At 42.6% G+C, this 16,207-nt stretch overlaps 1 protein-coding gene across 1 annotated transcript in view; it reads right to left on the minus strand.

Annotated features, from left to right (window-relative positions):
- Positions 1 to 1,624: 1,624 nt before the first annotated feature.
- The window catches only part of LOC104498895 (X-linked interleukin-1 receptor accessory protein-like 2), a 28,585-nt gene continuing 14,002 nt past the window's right edge, over positions 1,625 to 16,207 (minus strand). The window contains exons 4-6 of the mRNA XM_010142330.1: positions 15,723 to 15,866; positions 11,765 to 11,935; positions 1,625 to 2,322 (exon numbers count right to left, since the gene is read on the minus strand). Coding sequence (XP_010140632.1) covers positions 1,625 to 2,322; positions 11,765 to 11,935; positions 15,723 to 15,866 — 1,013 coding nt within the window. The remainder of the gene's footprint in view (positions 2,323 to 11,764; positions 11,936 to 15,722; positions 15,867 to 16,207) is intronic.

Below are 16,207 nucleotides of genomic sequence, written 5' to 3' on the forward strand. Positions count from 1 at the left end.
GAACCACTGCAAAATGTCAAGGATTTACTTGAACTTGTTTGCTGATGAAACCACAGGCAGCTGAGTGCGGAGTGTTAACTTCATTCATGCAGTCAAAGAGAACAATGCTAAAAACAGACTGAAATACAGGCGAGGTGGCCTGCCATAAAAATGTTCTGGGGAACTTGCTCCAGCAGATCTTACTGAGACCAAACTCTCATGTCTACTGCGTTTTCATTAAAGCCGTGCCAAAAAACTGCAAAACTGGCTTCTGCCTTCTTTATTTAGAGCTTTTTCCTTGAGTACTGTCGTCTCCATGAAATGCAGTGGTTCGAAGAAAACTCGACTCACTGGGCAGTAACGCCTGACGCCGAGTACCTGTATAACACCTCTCCTCTGCAAGAATGCCTTCCACGAAAGACAAATGACAGGTCCCTATTGGTCTGATGGGATCGCTCGCCTAAGTGAGAAATGCAAGACCTTACCAGCTGCTGAAAAATATCACTTTCCACTAGTTGCACAGACAGCGGAAATATTCCTGCTTCAGCCGTATTTAAAACGTACATGAACTGACAGGTAGATAAACAGAGAGAACTGTCTCGGGTGATTATCACTGCTGTTGAAGTCAGACTACCAATAAACCTGAATAATTTAGCACTTCATCTCTGAATATTGCTGTAGTCATTATGTTCTATTGCTGATGCTCGCAGAAGAAGGTTAATTTCAAATTGTAACTACCGATTTTGGAAAACAAAGCCTATGTAAAATTACATTGCCTTTACTACAAACTTAAAAGAGCTCAAGGGATCTTGAGAAACTTCAAACTAATGAACTGACCCACAGATAAATTTATACTTAAAGTTTTTAAAAAAGTAACAAAAAAATCTGCAAAAAAAGGTGAAATAATCTATAATCAACAGAAAAATTGTTTAAAATCCTCCTAAACATCTTCCGATATTCTAGTAAGCTGTTTAATAAAATGCATGGCTAACCATTGACCAGGAACACAGTGTGCCTCAGCAATAAATGAAGAGATGCTGACGTGAGCAGGTGATTTATTCTGCAGTGACTGTTACTATGCACTTTATTGATAAAGCTTCATCTGCATTGTTTCAGCTGATCATCTTCTAAAATGCATTTGCGAAACAATGTTACTGGGAAGGTTTCCTCCTCCTGTTTGAGAATGATTCACCCTTTGTGGTCTGTGCAGGAGATAATAATTTTTGTAGCATGGTAAGAATTTCAAACGGTACCGAAGTCTATATGAAAAACCCAACAACTTCCACGTATTTCAAAGACCGTTACTTAAACATTATGGATGTTGGAGATCATATACAGTGACCTTTTATCCATCCCAGACTGTAAACCTACTGTAAAATGATGGGACGTGTTTTTTCTATCCCCCCCTCCTTTTTAAAGAAGCAATAAAACTGTACATTAAAAGACAGGAAGGACATTACTGAGTTACAAAAGAATGCCCCCTTTGTCAGTAATTTGTAAATGTAAACAAAAGAGTTCAAGTAGAAAAGCAAACAAGTGCGCCGCTGCTTCACATGTTTTCTCACCCCATGGGGTTAGGGCAAAGTTCTTTAAAAATGTGTCTTCATGGCGGTCATGAAGCATCTTGAGAGAGTCCTGATCTTCACTACCAAATATCGCTGGTGAAGCTAAGCTCCTTTGCTGATAAAGGTAGCAATGGGTTGTTCCTGTGGAACTCCTGGGGATCCTTCATGGGGTTGTTAAGAGGTAGCTGTCCGTTTAGTACTGTCAAAGGTATGTTACAGTATGTGTGGTGGTTGCTTATGGAAGCTATTGGCAATGATGCTGCTGACACATCGTATTCATATCCTCTGCAATAATGTCTCATTTGCACAGAGTCTGTTTGATGGTAATCAGTTAAATCGGCCCGTGACTCTACCAGCGTGGCAGAAGTGCCTGTGACAGCAAGAGAGGGTACAGTCTGGAGGTCTCCAAAAAGGCCCTGCTCTGCAGAATCCAGGACCTGATGCCGAGACACCACCTCCTTTTTCTTCCCTGGCATTTCAAAGACTAGGCGCTTCCAAAACTTAGAATTCAGTTTGCTGCTTTTTGGTCCTTTCCACTTGACCACTGAGAGAAGTTTGATGGTGTGCTTTAAAGATTCCACTTCGTGATAATTCACTTTCCCTTTTAATTCAGTACACTCAATCAAAATAACCTTGATTTCTCCACTGACTAGCATGTTATGGAGTCTGTTTTCCATCTCAAAAATACTCCATCCTCTCCTGAGAACATAGTCTGGAGTTAACACGATAATGAGTCTTCTGCTTTGTTCAACACATCTTGTGAGATCTTCAATGTAGGCTACAAATTATAGAAAGAGAGAAAGAGTAAAGAATAAAGAAGACTATTGCATCAAAACATCAGGCTTACAATCAAGTATAACAAATCCTACAGCCTACAGATCCACACCATTTAAGACACGGGGCACGTCACGATATACTCCCACAAAAGCAGGGCTGTGCATCACAACGCATTTCAATTTATGGCATACATATAGAAAACTCCTTAATAGCACCCTTCATCCTTCACTGGTTTTCCCTGTTCATCAAACCAGAATAACACCGTGTAGATGTATTAGTGACTAAAAATACGCAGTTCACTTACTGAAAAGGTAGAGGTCAAGATCAATGTAATGTTCGTGTAAATTCTAACATTAACGCTCGTTACGATTAACATCGCGTTGAGGGAAGCTTGCTCTGGGAAGCAGTTCTTGTGTTTCGGATGCAAGGACATGAGGGTGCTGCAGGGTGTATGAGCTGTAACCCGCAAGAGCTCAAAACAAAACCAACCCTTATCACATGCAGAACTTGTGCTACTGCATAGAAGCATCACGGCAGCTCTTTGTCCTTTAAGACCTGACCACAAACGCACAATAACGTTCTTTGTGGCCCAATGTTCCGTTTTAATATCACAAACCTGTGCTTCTATGAACCCCAAGGTATTAACAGAAACTTCACAAGTGACAGGAACAAATGGAAAATTTAAACGTATTGGAGGTGTTTATTTGTTGAGACATCAGTGACAAAGGAAATCGTGTTCTTCTTTTATTCATGCATGCCAAGTAGTTGCAAACGATCGGCGTAAGCAGAAATGCCAGCCCCATCATTAGCTCCATGATGTCAGCTTACCAAACTACAAAATATTCTTGAAGTTGGACTTGGATCCCCGAGTTTCACTTGTCCCAGGGATGGTAGGAAAGAGAAGCCAATTACACTGGTCTGACATGGAACCGGATGGGAAAGAGATCCGCTTACAGACCTGACCCAAAACCCATTCAAATGGACAGGCTTCAACAAATTTCAGTGGGTTTTGGGTCAAGACCAGAAAAACGAAATAGTTTGAAAAAACCCATCAAGGTCAGAAAAGTGTTCAGTGGTTGCATAGCATTATGACTGCAAGCTTCGAGACAGGAGATATATATAGATATATATATATTTTAAACTACGTGAACCTCTTGACCATGCTACTCAGAATGTGCCACCTGACAACAGAGGAGGAGCACGTGTTATAAATGAAGACTTGGACACAAGAGCTGCACAGAACAGATCTTTACTCAGCACAGGGCAGGGCCTCTCTTACACACACTGCCCTCTAGCAGGGACAATAGTTACAAATAACATCATTAATCAACATCTGGTACTGCAAGACTCGTTTTTATAGTCCCAGGCACCACACCACAGCATGCTTATTCACACCACTTCCAGTAAAGTAAAAAACTACAAAATAGGCCAACAGGAATATTCTAAAATAGCTTATTTTCACGAGACTGAAGGCATAGTTAGCATCAAATCTGCTTTTACCAATGTTGTATTTCACCACTTAGCAGCAAGAAGAATTTCTTTCACAAATGGAAAAAAGAGGCAATTGCAAACATCCCACAGACACACAAAAAATTAAGACATACACGTACAGTACAAATGTCTATGCAACAATCCTGACTTTTAGTTAATGTTTTATGACTCTTTAATCATGCAGCATTTACAGTTTCTTTTTTTGTCTTAAAATATTTTATGAGGGAAACCCCCACATTGCTCTGTGTGAAATAGTTACTCATTAATGAAAAAAAGGTCAACATTAAAATCCATGGGAGAGGCAGCAGAGAGGGGAGAGAATCAGCAACAATGAGAAAATGATAAGCAGAACTGGTGAAACAAAACTTAAGGTAGAAATTTCAATACAATGGAAAGAGATTATCCCAATGTATCAACAGCTCAGACTCTTCATTTTCTTCCTTTCTTTCTGCTCCCAAAAAGAAAGAATTTAGGTGGGAAGCTTCATCATTAGTGGTTGAATCTGCAAGATACAGTAAAACAACAAACTATCATGCATCTTTCCTGAGACATATTCATCCCTCCTTCACACCACTCAGAACACTGCTTTGTACAGGCAAATCTCTGCAGGACACAGGACTGGGCAGTACCACTCATCCAGGTTAGCGCAAAGCACAGCCACGTGTTTCCTTTATGCATCCAATTAAAAAAAAACCAACCAACCACCCCCCCCCCAAAACAAACAAAAAAGTCACTCTCATCGCTTCAAATATCCATCGGCAATAATTCCAATAGCAACAACTCAGCAATAATCATCACACCATCTCAATCCAAAACTCACCAGGCTTTGCTTTAGTCAAACAGGGAGTGAGGAGGGAAGACGACAGGAAAAATTCCCGGTTTTCTCAGACGGATCCTTCTCCCCTCTGTGCCTCTGCCATACCGTGGCATGCCTGCCTCACTCACTGGCTATTGCCACACGTTCGAGCTCTCTACAGATGACTAAACAGACACCTCCACAAACAACCACCAGACGCTCCTTCAACTCCCGAGTTTGCAGCGGGTTCACTGCTGGGCATGGCCAATGTACAGGGGTCTGCTGGTGCACGAGGATAAAATACACTGTACCACAGGAAACTAGAAACCCAGCTGCAAATGAAATGAAAATGCAAACTCAATTTCCAGCCATCTGGCCCAGAAGTACTTAGTACTCCCAATAACTTCAGCTTGGGACTACTACTAAAGGTAGGAGACAACCTCCCTGGAGCAGGTGGTTCCATTGAGTGCCTTCTACAGTACATCCAACATGTGCAATTAAACATTCTGCGAGGAAGAGCAGGGGGGGCAGATTCCTGCCTGTGGAAATTCAAGCTTTGTTTTCTCCAGTGGAGGCAGATGCCTGCATAAACCTGGGAGATGCTAAATCACCCGCTCTCCTTTCACGTCAGAATTTGAGACTGCTCAAAGTACCACAGGTTCAGTGTTCCGTCATTAGAAGGTATTAAATCCAAGCGATCTGTACTGCAGTGTAGGACAGAGAAAGGGTTGTTTTCACCTTCCCAGTGAGCTAAGAAGTAGCTGTCAGCCAATGGCTCTGTTTCACTTTCAAGAAAAAAAAAAACTGAGGAGAGATTTCAGGAATAACATCACCAACCAGGATCGACTGTAAAGATTCCAGACCAACATATTTCTATCAAATAAATACCATTTTGCTGAAACTTCACTCTTGCTGCAGTTGATGTCAACTTCCATGACAATGAAAAAATTCATCTTGACAAAATCAGTAAGGATTTATTTATTTTTAATTCCCAAAGATCATATTTTATCATAAACTAGAACGTAAAAATAAAACATCAGCATTAGAATTAAACCACTTTGTTTTATTGAAAGAGAACATTTTAAATATTGACCCTTTTTCTCCCCTTGAAACACCATCTTACAATATGGCATAAAAAACTGTTTTCAAAATGTTCAGTCTATAGGTCAAAAAAATTAGAATTATGAGTAACTCCATCATGTCCAATACTCGCATCACATCCAATGCAATGCCCAAGGAGGTATGGAGACAGCAAGAACCTTTGGACCCATAAACAAACATAGGTTTTGCATGGTTGCCCTTTAGTAATACAGATCATCTGGCAGCAAATATGTGCTCACCAAACGTTGTCAGCGAGCCACGATGCTGAACTGCAGCTTGAAGCACTGAAGAAGTCCAAGACATGAACTCTGTTTCCAATTAAATTGTGCAAAACTGCCTATTGAATCTTGACCGAGATACACTAACCACAGGCTGGGAGGAAACCCAGAGACCCTAACGTGCAAGCAGACTATGAGGAAATTAGTGACCACCACGGACACCGAGTTGCGTACACAAAGAAATGACTGCCTAACCAGCTTCAGATGACTTGCAGAAGCAGTTGAGGAAGAGGGAAAGAATACCAGGAATCACATAAAGTCCTGCGAATATTTTTCGGAGGCACGGTCTGCAGCACCACAAGAACCAATGAGTATCTACCATCGACCTCGCACTGCCTGGTTCCCGGCACTCTGAAAATAACCAGCCTTTCTGCATTTGGCAACGTGACTATCACTTGGGAAGTTATTTATAGATGAGCAGTTCAGCCCTGGTGTCCTAACTGAACCGTTCCCAAACCCTAACTCTGACTGGTTTACTAAAACAAAAATGAGGGTATGTCTTCCTTTTTCTATTTATTAAATAACTGTTAACTGTTGCTTCTGTTAACCCAACCCAGATCAGCAACGCAGTTGGAACTGCTGAAACAGAGTGGGGTGACGGCCCCTCCCCAGAGAGGGGCCAATCCTGGACAAGCTAAGGGACAGCTGACGAGTTCAACACAAAGACAGAGATAATGCAGATCAGCACAACACGCTGCCCTCTCAGCACACCACTCCCTCAGCCACTGTTTGACACGGCCAAGGAAGGAGGGATGAAGGAGAAGGAAAAGATGGTGGCTCCGGGGATGTCTCCTGCAGACTGAAATGCCTGCAGTGAGTGATTTTGGCGACATTGTTTTGGTGGTAGATGTTGGAATCAAAATTCTGGATTCATAGACTCATACAGGTTAGAAGGGAGCTCTGGAGGTCTCCTGGTCAGTACCCTGCCCAAAGCAGGACCAGCTAAGGTTGCTCAGGGCCTTGCCCAGCACAGTTTTGAAGACTTCCAAGGTTGGAGGTTTCTTCTCGTCGTCTCTGAGTTCCGTTCCAGCGTCTGACCACCCTCATGGTGAGGAAAATTTTCCAAATATTTAAATGGAAGTTTCAGTGTTACAACTCGTACCTGTGGCCCCTTGTTCAACAACTGTGCACCTCTGAGAAGAGTCTGTCCCCATCTTTGTGCTTTCCACTGGAAAAGCAACAACAAGATTCCTCCTTGGCTTTATCTTTGTTGACCTTTTCTTCATGAAGCACAGTTCCTTTGGGCTCTGCTTTTATACTCTGTGCTCTGGTCCCTGACCACCTTGGTCACCTTCAGCGGGCTGTTACAGGGTGGCCAGACATACTGGCTTTTGTTCATATTTCTTCCATTTTCAGCTGTCATTCCTCTGTATCCCTGCTACCCCTGCCCAGGTCTGGCATTAAGTATGAGATTCATTCAGACGCGACAAACAGGGACTTCTGAAAGGAGCGTTTGGAGCTGAGTACTCTATTCCCATTCCATATAAATTGTGTCTCATACCTAATAGAGGCTCTTTGGGAAGCCCAGGCACACAGTCCAACTCAGCTTTCTTCATCCAGGAACCCAGGAAGCTGGAATTCACCAGGCAAGAACCGCACAGATGGGCAGACAAAACTACAAAGTGCCAAAACTGCAATAATGACTGTTGGGTGCTTTTTACCACATGCCTTAGGTACTCTCCTAGGTTGTGCTCTCCTTAGGTTGTGCTGACAACCTCTCATTTTTCAGGTAAAAGCAAAGATTTTCGTTCTATCAATCACCATTGTTCTTTTCAGTGCCTGATCTCTACACGCTGGGCTGAGCTGGAGTGAATTGTTGATGTTTTTTAAATCCTGTCAAGATCAAATGCACATATTCTTAGAGAGCAACTAGATGATGCTCTAATAGATTTGCTGGTATTAAAAACCCAGCTTGACAGTTGTAACCTCTTAACTTTCAGGGTTTAAAATAATTTGCAGAAACCAGGTGATAAAAATATCTTCCTCTGATTTAGTCCCAATTCTAGCAGAGTCAAGTGCAAATAGATCTTTCTCTCTGTAGAAACACCAGTATTTGTATTCAGCAAAACAGAAAATGGCTCAGGTGAAAACACAACCATTCATATATTTCCCCCACAGCTACTCAGTCTTCTCAGGTCTCCTAACACTGAACTAAAAAACTCGCAGGGCTAGAGAATGCTTGCTGTAGGAAAGGATTGGTTAAAAAAGCCCTGAAAACTAACAGGGTGGAAAAAAAATAGTAACTGCTACGAAACTTCAGCAACAACTGTGTCTTAGGGCTCGCAGTCTCCTTATCAGGCTGTGTTCATCATAAGGCATGTGCAATTATGCCTTAGTTATCTCGGCAGAAGGTGCATGTGGTCAGCTCTGACAGGATGAACAACACTTACTCTGCTAAGACCAAAGAATGTTCTTCAAGAGAGAACAGCTGCTATAAGCATTCAGCTACAGCATCCAACTCAAATCCTGGGTTACAAACTTGGTCCCACTGGTCACACAGCACACTGCCTGTCATGTCTTCCTGACGTGTGGTCCCTCTCTTCTCCCAGCTTGCATGGCCACGTGGGCTTCTGCGTGACCGAGAGCAGAGAATTGGCGGCTGCTTGAGCCCCCTTTTCACCTTGCCAGTTCAGGGAGCCGGGTCCATCTGCTCTCCACAGCACCAAGAGTCACCGCAAACGTCCCTGCTGGCCAGTGGTAGGCATCACTAAGGCCCTCTGCACCCTTCACAGTGGTTCTCCCACTAGGACAAAACGTTCCACTGGGATAACATCTGTATCGCAGCAGGGCACAGAAACCAAATCCTACTGCAAAACAGGACCCAGCCCCATCTGACCTGAACTCTGGATGCCAGGGATCTGCTTTCCAACAGCAAAGAGGCGGCCTCAGTCCCCACAGCCATCACCTCTGTCCTCCTAGGGACATCAAGAGTCGCTCCATGGGCATCCCTGAAACAGATGGTCCTCAGCGCAGAGCTGAAACACAAAGCTCGGATATGCAATGCGAAGGACCTAGCTGATGGGTGTGCGTGTCCCAGCTAAAGCACATCTGGCTGTAATCTCTCCCTCAGCCACACAGGGACACGCAGAGCCTATCATAGCTTTTCCCCTGAGGTTAGAGACGAACCAGCTAGACAAAAACATAATCAAAATCGTCCCTGAATTTTTCTGAAGTCAGCTTTTTAGTCTGTTCAGAGAAGCGCACAAGAAAGTTAATGAAATACTACTTAACAAATCTATTTTTTGCTTGCTCTCAAATCCAAGTAGCAGCTGTATGAATTGGTTCGTGCTGGAAAGGAAGTGCAATAATGCACACCCTCCTGTGGCAGCACCTTAAAACTGCAGAGATTATATGAAACAACCAGCCTTACAAAGCACAGCTTATTTGCCATACTAGTGCACACGTTTAAGTACAGAAGACACAGAAGGAAACACATCAAAATGGAGAGCAGAAAAGCTTTATGCTACACTGAAAGTCATTCACACCAAAAGATGAAGAAATGCTGTACATGTGAGAAGAGAGATTTCCTAAAATAACAAAAATAACTGTGATCAAACCCCTCATTTTTCTACAGAAACTGACCCCAAAGAACTCTACATTTGTGATATCTGTCACTTTTTGAGGCAGTCACTCTAAAATACGTTACGTTTACCTCTGCAGTTCCTAGCCGGTCCACACCACATCACACTGCCTGCTCTCTTCACTAAGCACTGCAAGTCCTGCTAAGGCTGGTGAGCATTAGCTCACAGCCGTGTTCCACTCCGGCGCACACAGAGACCTTACAAATAGAGGAGTCGGAGACTTCCCTCCTTCCCCGTCACCTCCCTCCCTCTTGCCCCCTCGGAACAAAGTGCCTTCCCCCATATCTTTTTCAAAGCTAAGGCATGCAAATCACACTCAGATCAGTTCCACATTTTATTCTACATTGTCATTATGTCTGATTAAGGGTTCTTGAAGCTCCATGTGTTAGAATCAGGCCCTTTCATAATTCTGAAGAAGTGAGTTTGAGAGGAAAGAAGAGGTATTAAATCTGTGAATGTCCATAAATGAGAACTGACATTTTCAGGTACCCCACATTTTCAGGAGAGGTTTAATGAATACTCAAAGTGATGACAAGTATTTGCTGTGTTTCTGACTGGCAAAAATGAAATACCATGCTGGCTGGTACAGCAACTGGAAAGAAGAATCTCATTTCAGATTAATCTGTGCTTCAGTGCAGTTACCATTGAAGGGCTGCTGTTAAACTCTCTAATTCATTTGTATAATTGCCACGCATAACTCTGCTATATCGTTGGATATGAAACAACTATTTACAACAGTTCCGTGATTTTTAACACAAAGAGATGTATTTTCTGTTGATAAGATCTAAAGGTTCAGTACTACTTGCTTGTAGTGTCAGAAATAAGAGGGCTATGAGTCAAGTCCCCTTTCTGGAATATGTCACTAAGGGAATAAAACACACACCTTGCAGGGGCAGGGCAAAAGGAATAAGAGAAGCAACTCTCACCTAGGAGCTGCAAACGCACATGATAAAACCAAGCCACTACACGGGACTTTGCATGATCTCTGACTCTGCTTTCCCAATCATACGGGATTCAGAGCTGTTTCCAGCTCCCTCAGATGTCAGGGAAGAAGTAGGCTCCAACTTCTGGGGCAGGCACTGGGGTTTGGCAGCAGCAAGGCGGCAGTGTCAAGCCTTTTGGCAGGCAGGTTGCTAATGCAGCCATATCCTAGCTGTTTCATGTTTCGGGACATCTGCTCCAGCACAGCCATTGGTTCTTTTTTTCTTGTTCATATCTCCCGTACAGTAGGATATACAGACAGAAGTTTGTATTCTCTTCTAATATTTTTTGTGCAAGTGACTTGCAGACAGAATTCATTTAAAAAAGCTTACTTTTCACACAGGTAGTAATTCAAGTAAATGTGATATTAAAGCAAACACACACTGTGCATTAAAAATTCATCAACATGATGCATATGATTAATGGTCTTATTTGACTTGTCCAAAAATGAATCTGGAAGAAGAGGTGCTCTAACTACAGCTTGGAAAGCATTAACTCTTGGTACAGACATCCAAAGGTGCTGCTGAGTCTTCAGACATGGCAGCAAAACTGACTTGAAATGGACAACTGGATTTCACTGTCAGCGTGGAAAACAGCAAGGGTTTCTCGGGCTGGACATGGTCCTCTGAGAAATTAGTATTACTGACTCAATACTGATTACTTACACAGCACCAACACTGCTCAGAAGTGCAACGCTTGGTCAAAACTCTACCGAAAAAATTACACCTACACCATTAACTGGGAAACCACTGTAGCTATTTATGAGACTTCAAAGTTAGGAAGACAAACAAAAGACAACGGGAAAGATGACTTTTACTTGTAAAGCTGCTGTAGATAAACACAGAATTACTAGAAAAAATAATAATCCCATTTTCAATACTAAACTAGAGACTACAAAACCTTTTTAGGAAGTTTTCTCCTTAGCTACCCATGTCTGATGCAGAGATTCTGGACTACAGCACTACTTGCGGTGCTACAGCCTTCCCTGAGGAAGGTCCAGCTCCTGCCTCTGCTGAAATCAATGGCAGTTCCCACTGATCTCAGTGGTGCAGGACCAAGCTCTAGCCTAGAGCTCAAATTTGCAGCACCGAGGAAACTTTTCCAATCCTCACAACCACTTCACAAAGAGAGGTTTCCCATATCTATTACTCGTCAAACAGTATGGGCCTTCATAACACATCAGAGAATTAAAACTGAAAGGTCAGAAATACTTACTTCCACTGGGGATCAGGTCCCTATCCGGAATGAAGAGCTTATATCCATAGTGCTTTTCGAGAACATCCGGCAGAATTTCAAGTGCAAACTGCTCCTCTTCGTTGTTATCACAATCTAATGCATCGGGATCCACTTTGGTGTAGGAAAGATAGGCATCATATTCCTTGTTGTCTGTAAGAAAACAAACTCATGTTCAGCCTGATGTCTGCAAGAGTACCATAAAGAATACAGGTAAGAACTAGAAAATTGTATTATTCCCTGAAACGATCACTCATTTTCCAACAAAATCAGGACTTTTCACAGGAACATATCATCCGTCTTCTACAGAGAAATTTTTCAGATCCAGACAAAGGATATCCTTTCAGTTTTCTCCTGCACGTTTTAACTCTGCTTCATGTGGCCAGTGCACACATTCCATGTCTGAAAAGATGATGGGCAAAATTTTGATACAAATACTAAAGCTGGAACTTTTTATGCCAATCCTTTACATACTGCTAATAGAAATCTTTCAACTCCTACGCCTCAAGAGTGCTATGACTATGCAAAAGTTTTGAGCTTGGAAAACTTTTTGAGCCTGGAAAGTTTGGAAAGTTTTGAGCACGGAAAATTGTAAGAATATACACAACTTGACTCAAATGAGCACCGATTATGCAGAAAACAATGACAAATACAAACAGTCCAAAATTTTTTTTCCCCCCTAAAAAAATCTTTTAGTTTTTAAAGCCAGTATCATAATTTTAGATGTCACTTGATCCAGGACATCTTAATTACTTGGGGCTCACAGTATGAGAGAGAGAAATAACTCCAAGAGCATATGGGATGCGGGGGGAGACTTGCCCCTTCATTCTGCCTGCATGGCAGGGGTAGAGGCAAAGCCTCACCAAAAGGTGGAGGCAGGCAGGGGGTGACAGAGGGGACCCAGGCAACGCCAGCAGAGGTCAGCGGGGCTGCCGCACGGTGGTTTGGCTAGAAAGGGCAACACACCTCCTCTTCCTCCTGTGCAGCGCTGGGGCTTGTCTCCAGCTCTCTGCATCTGAAACACGGAGCTAAGAGCTCGCAACTGTGCCAGGAACAGAAGAGGCACCGCTATCGAGCTTGGGATCCATGCTGGGATCAGACTGCCTTAGTAACGTTTCTCTTTGCTATTCCTCTGCAGTAATGGAAAATAGTATATTGAAAAAGTGAACCTTCAGCAATTCAGTCTCCAGGGAAGAGTATAGCTGCCATTACTTACAGAAAATGAAAAATCAAATAGTTAATGTTGTGAGGATAAAACTGCATGAACGGAGGATTGCTGAGTACCAATTATCTGTAAAGAACAGCGAGCATGAGAGAGAACCGAAGCAGTTAAAATCATCAATATATTCTAATAAAACAAAAAAATAGCTAATCATAATACAATACATCCCTTGATGACCTTGAAATGATGGTTACTTTCTTATGATTCCTGACACAAAGCCAGACCCATAAAGGTCAGAGCTACAGACAAAGCACGTGAATAATTACAGGTTTGTAAAAGGCAATTTGCCTAGTGTCACTGTAGCTGTACGTGAGTGTCCACCTGGCTCGCTGATATTTCTCAGAAATCAACAGCATACAAAAATAGTAGCTACTGGTGGAGAGATGACGGAAGAACGAACACCAGGAAAAAAAAAGACCAGTGAGCTTTGGAGACCCGTCCAAAACCTGCTGCCCTGTCTGTAATGAAGCCTGCCAAAACTTTTAAGGGAAGCCAGCCATCGAATGATCCGGGAGGCAAAGATCCCTGCAAACATCTGAGAGGTCTGCAAAGGCAGCAAAGCAAACCCTAGAGCACTGACACGCCTGGTTACAAAGCAGCATGAAAGCCGCGCACGGGTTGAGTGCCAGCAGTCCCCCTCCCACTGCGCGGGTACAACTGCCTTCCCCAGTCACCTCTATTCACAATACAAGTAAGCAAGACACAGACAGAACCAGTGCCCCCGGGCTCCTGGGAGCCCCTGCACTTGTGTTACATCTCTACGGTCTCAGCTCCCTCTTCACAAGCTCCACATCCATAGGACACAGCAGAAGGACCTATCTGTGCTTGCCACCGCTTGCTCGGTGTGCTTTGGATGCAGTGCTGTTTGGAGCTCCCCTTAAACAGCTCCCCTTAATCCTCAGAACCTCCTTCTCTAAAAACAATGCTACGCCAACTCGGGAAGTGAGTGCATCCAACAGTGCTTACATAGGATATTTTTAGAAACAGGAATAAAGCAATTCTGTTGAGTTCCAAATCTTCTGTTTTAAAGAAACACATGTATAAATGGAAGAGGTCACTGCAACTACATCTCTACAGCTGGCTGCTCATGAGAGCTCTGTATGTTCCCACTATAGCCTACATAAGTAGAAAGAAACGTCCCCAGATAAACTCTGACTTCAGGAACATTTTCTGCCTCCATCTTTCATTCTGCAGGATCAGAATGAGACACAAAGCTGCAGTAGTTCTAAAATCATATCCTAGAAAAATAAAAGGTTGTTTTTGAGAATTAACATGCACACAAAATCCCCTACGTACTCATGGGGCTTCCTCTAAACAACTAGAAAGTAATATTGTTTCATAAATAAAAAGTGATTGAACCAGAGAAATACATGAATAAAAATGAAGCAGCTTCACACGGAAAACATGGGATAAACAAATCAAAGCAATCTGGAGGAATTTAAACTTTGAGTCACTTTTTGTTGGTGTGAACCAGGGATGTTGTGTGGGTACAATCCCAAAGTGTTAGAGGTAAATCTCACAATCCCACCCTTCCCTTTCTCCTAGGTATCAGTATAAATATTGTGCAGTATGACACAGTATGACATGAACATATGTTTTCTCACTCGCACGTGAAGATCGAGAAAGAGGAAGGTTCCTGACCTTTATGCCTGCTATTTATCATTGCACATTCTAAAATGACCTGGATGTCATTCCACCTGTTCTCCAAAACTCCCGTGGATCTCCATTTTCACACCACACCACCAAAACATCTATTTTGGTAACAGTAATGCTAACTGCAGAAAGAAATGTGCAACTGCACACCGTTTTGGGGCACTAGGGGAAATGTGTCCCTTGCTCTCTTTTCAAATACGTTATGGTGTCTAGATACACCACTCCAGACTGCCGACACGACTCCGGAGTGTTGCAGTGAGCTATGAAAAGCACCTTACTTGCACACTGTACTTCAGATCTTCAGCAGATACTACATGCATATCTCTAACATATTAGTTATGCTGTAATAGAAGCGTTAAGAATATAACAATAGGATTTAAAGCACTTGGATTTAGTTTACCAGGGCTTATTTCAGCTCCAGAGGAGGAGGCATGTGCCATATTCAGGAGAACTAAAGCTTCACTTTAAAAATACATGTTGAGTTTTAGGCACCAAACAGAATATACGCTAGTGAGAAGGAAGTAGGGAGAAGAACCCTGAAAAATTTACATTTCATTTCCATTTCCATTCTCCCAATTAACTGACATAACTAGTTAGCCTCAATAACAATCACCGCTCACTAGTTACGGGAGTTAGTTGGCAGCCTGAAGACAAATCAATGGAAATGATTAATGAAAAGTACCTGGTGAAAGGCCTGCCCACACACAGTGTGGATCTCAGGAGATGTGATCCTGGGCATAGGTGGCACTTGGACACACGAACGTGAAGAGTTCTCCTGAGGAATGAGTCCACAGATGGCATTGAGCCTCTCTAACAGATGAATGAACACTCCTTCTGACTCCCATTTGCTCACGGCACAGCCCAATGACATTTCAGTAAACACTCATTGATTCCGGGTGCCTTTGGAAAAAAGTCTTAGGGCTTTACAATGTTGGGTTCTTAGAAGTTTGAACTTAACCTGGCAGCAGGTATCTTTTGGGATTGATTTCAATCTAGAAATTTCAACACTTCGGGTCTCTGAAATATTTCTATTGCAGATAATGAGTTTCCTGAGCAACTGCTTACCGTCAGCTGCTTCGTCTCCTCCAAAGTTCTGTCTGTAGAACAGCATTAACTCTATGTTGTAGCACTTATAGATGGTCACGAGCAAAATAAGCAGAAGAAGGATGGCTCCCAGTCCTCCAGCAAGCTCTATTTTGTAGATCAAATCTAAAATTAGCAAGGAAAGATAAACAGGTTATGATCTTTCTGAGCTTTATTTGCTCTAATCCACTGTACAATTCCACATAAAATTGTGCAGCTTCCAATTACAACCACTGTAATGTTAAGGATGCCTGATTTGTTTTGGTGCATTACCTAATACTTTACCCATTTACTCCATCTACTGCCCATCTGAAATCACCGTCCAGAATGCATTTGAGGCTATAATCATAATTCTTCTACAAGGGAATTAAGTAGCGATGTTACACAGAGGATTAATCAACTTTTAATGAGCTTGTGGAGTTTGAAACTTCTGGATTGGCAGAGTGCATCAGCTGCATGCAGCATGT

The sequence above is a fragment of the Buceros rhinoceros genome, unplaced genomic scaffold (genome assembly GCF_000710305.1).
Source record: "Buceros rhinoceros silvestris isolate BGI_N320 unplaced genomic scaffold, ASM71030v1 scaffold8888, whole genome shotgun sequence".
NCBI lineage: Eukaryota > Metazoa > Chordata > Aves > Bucerotiformes > Bucerotidae > Buceros > Buceros rhinoceros.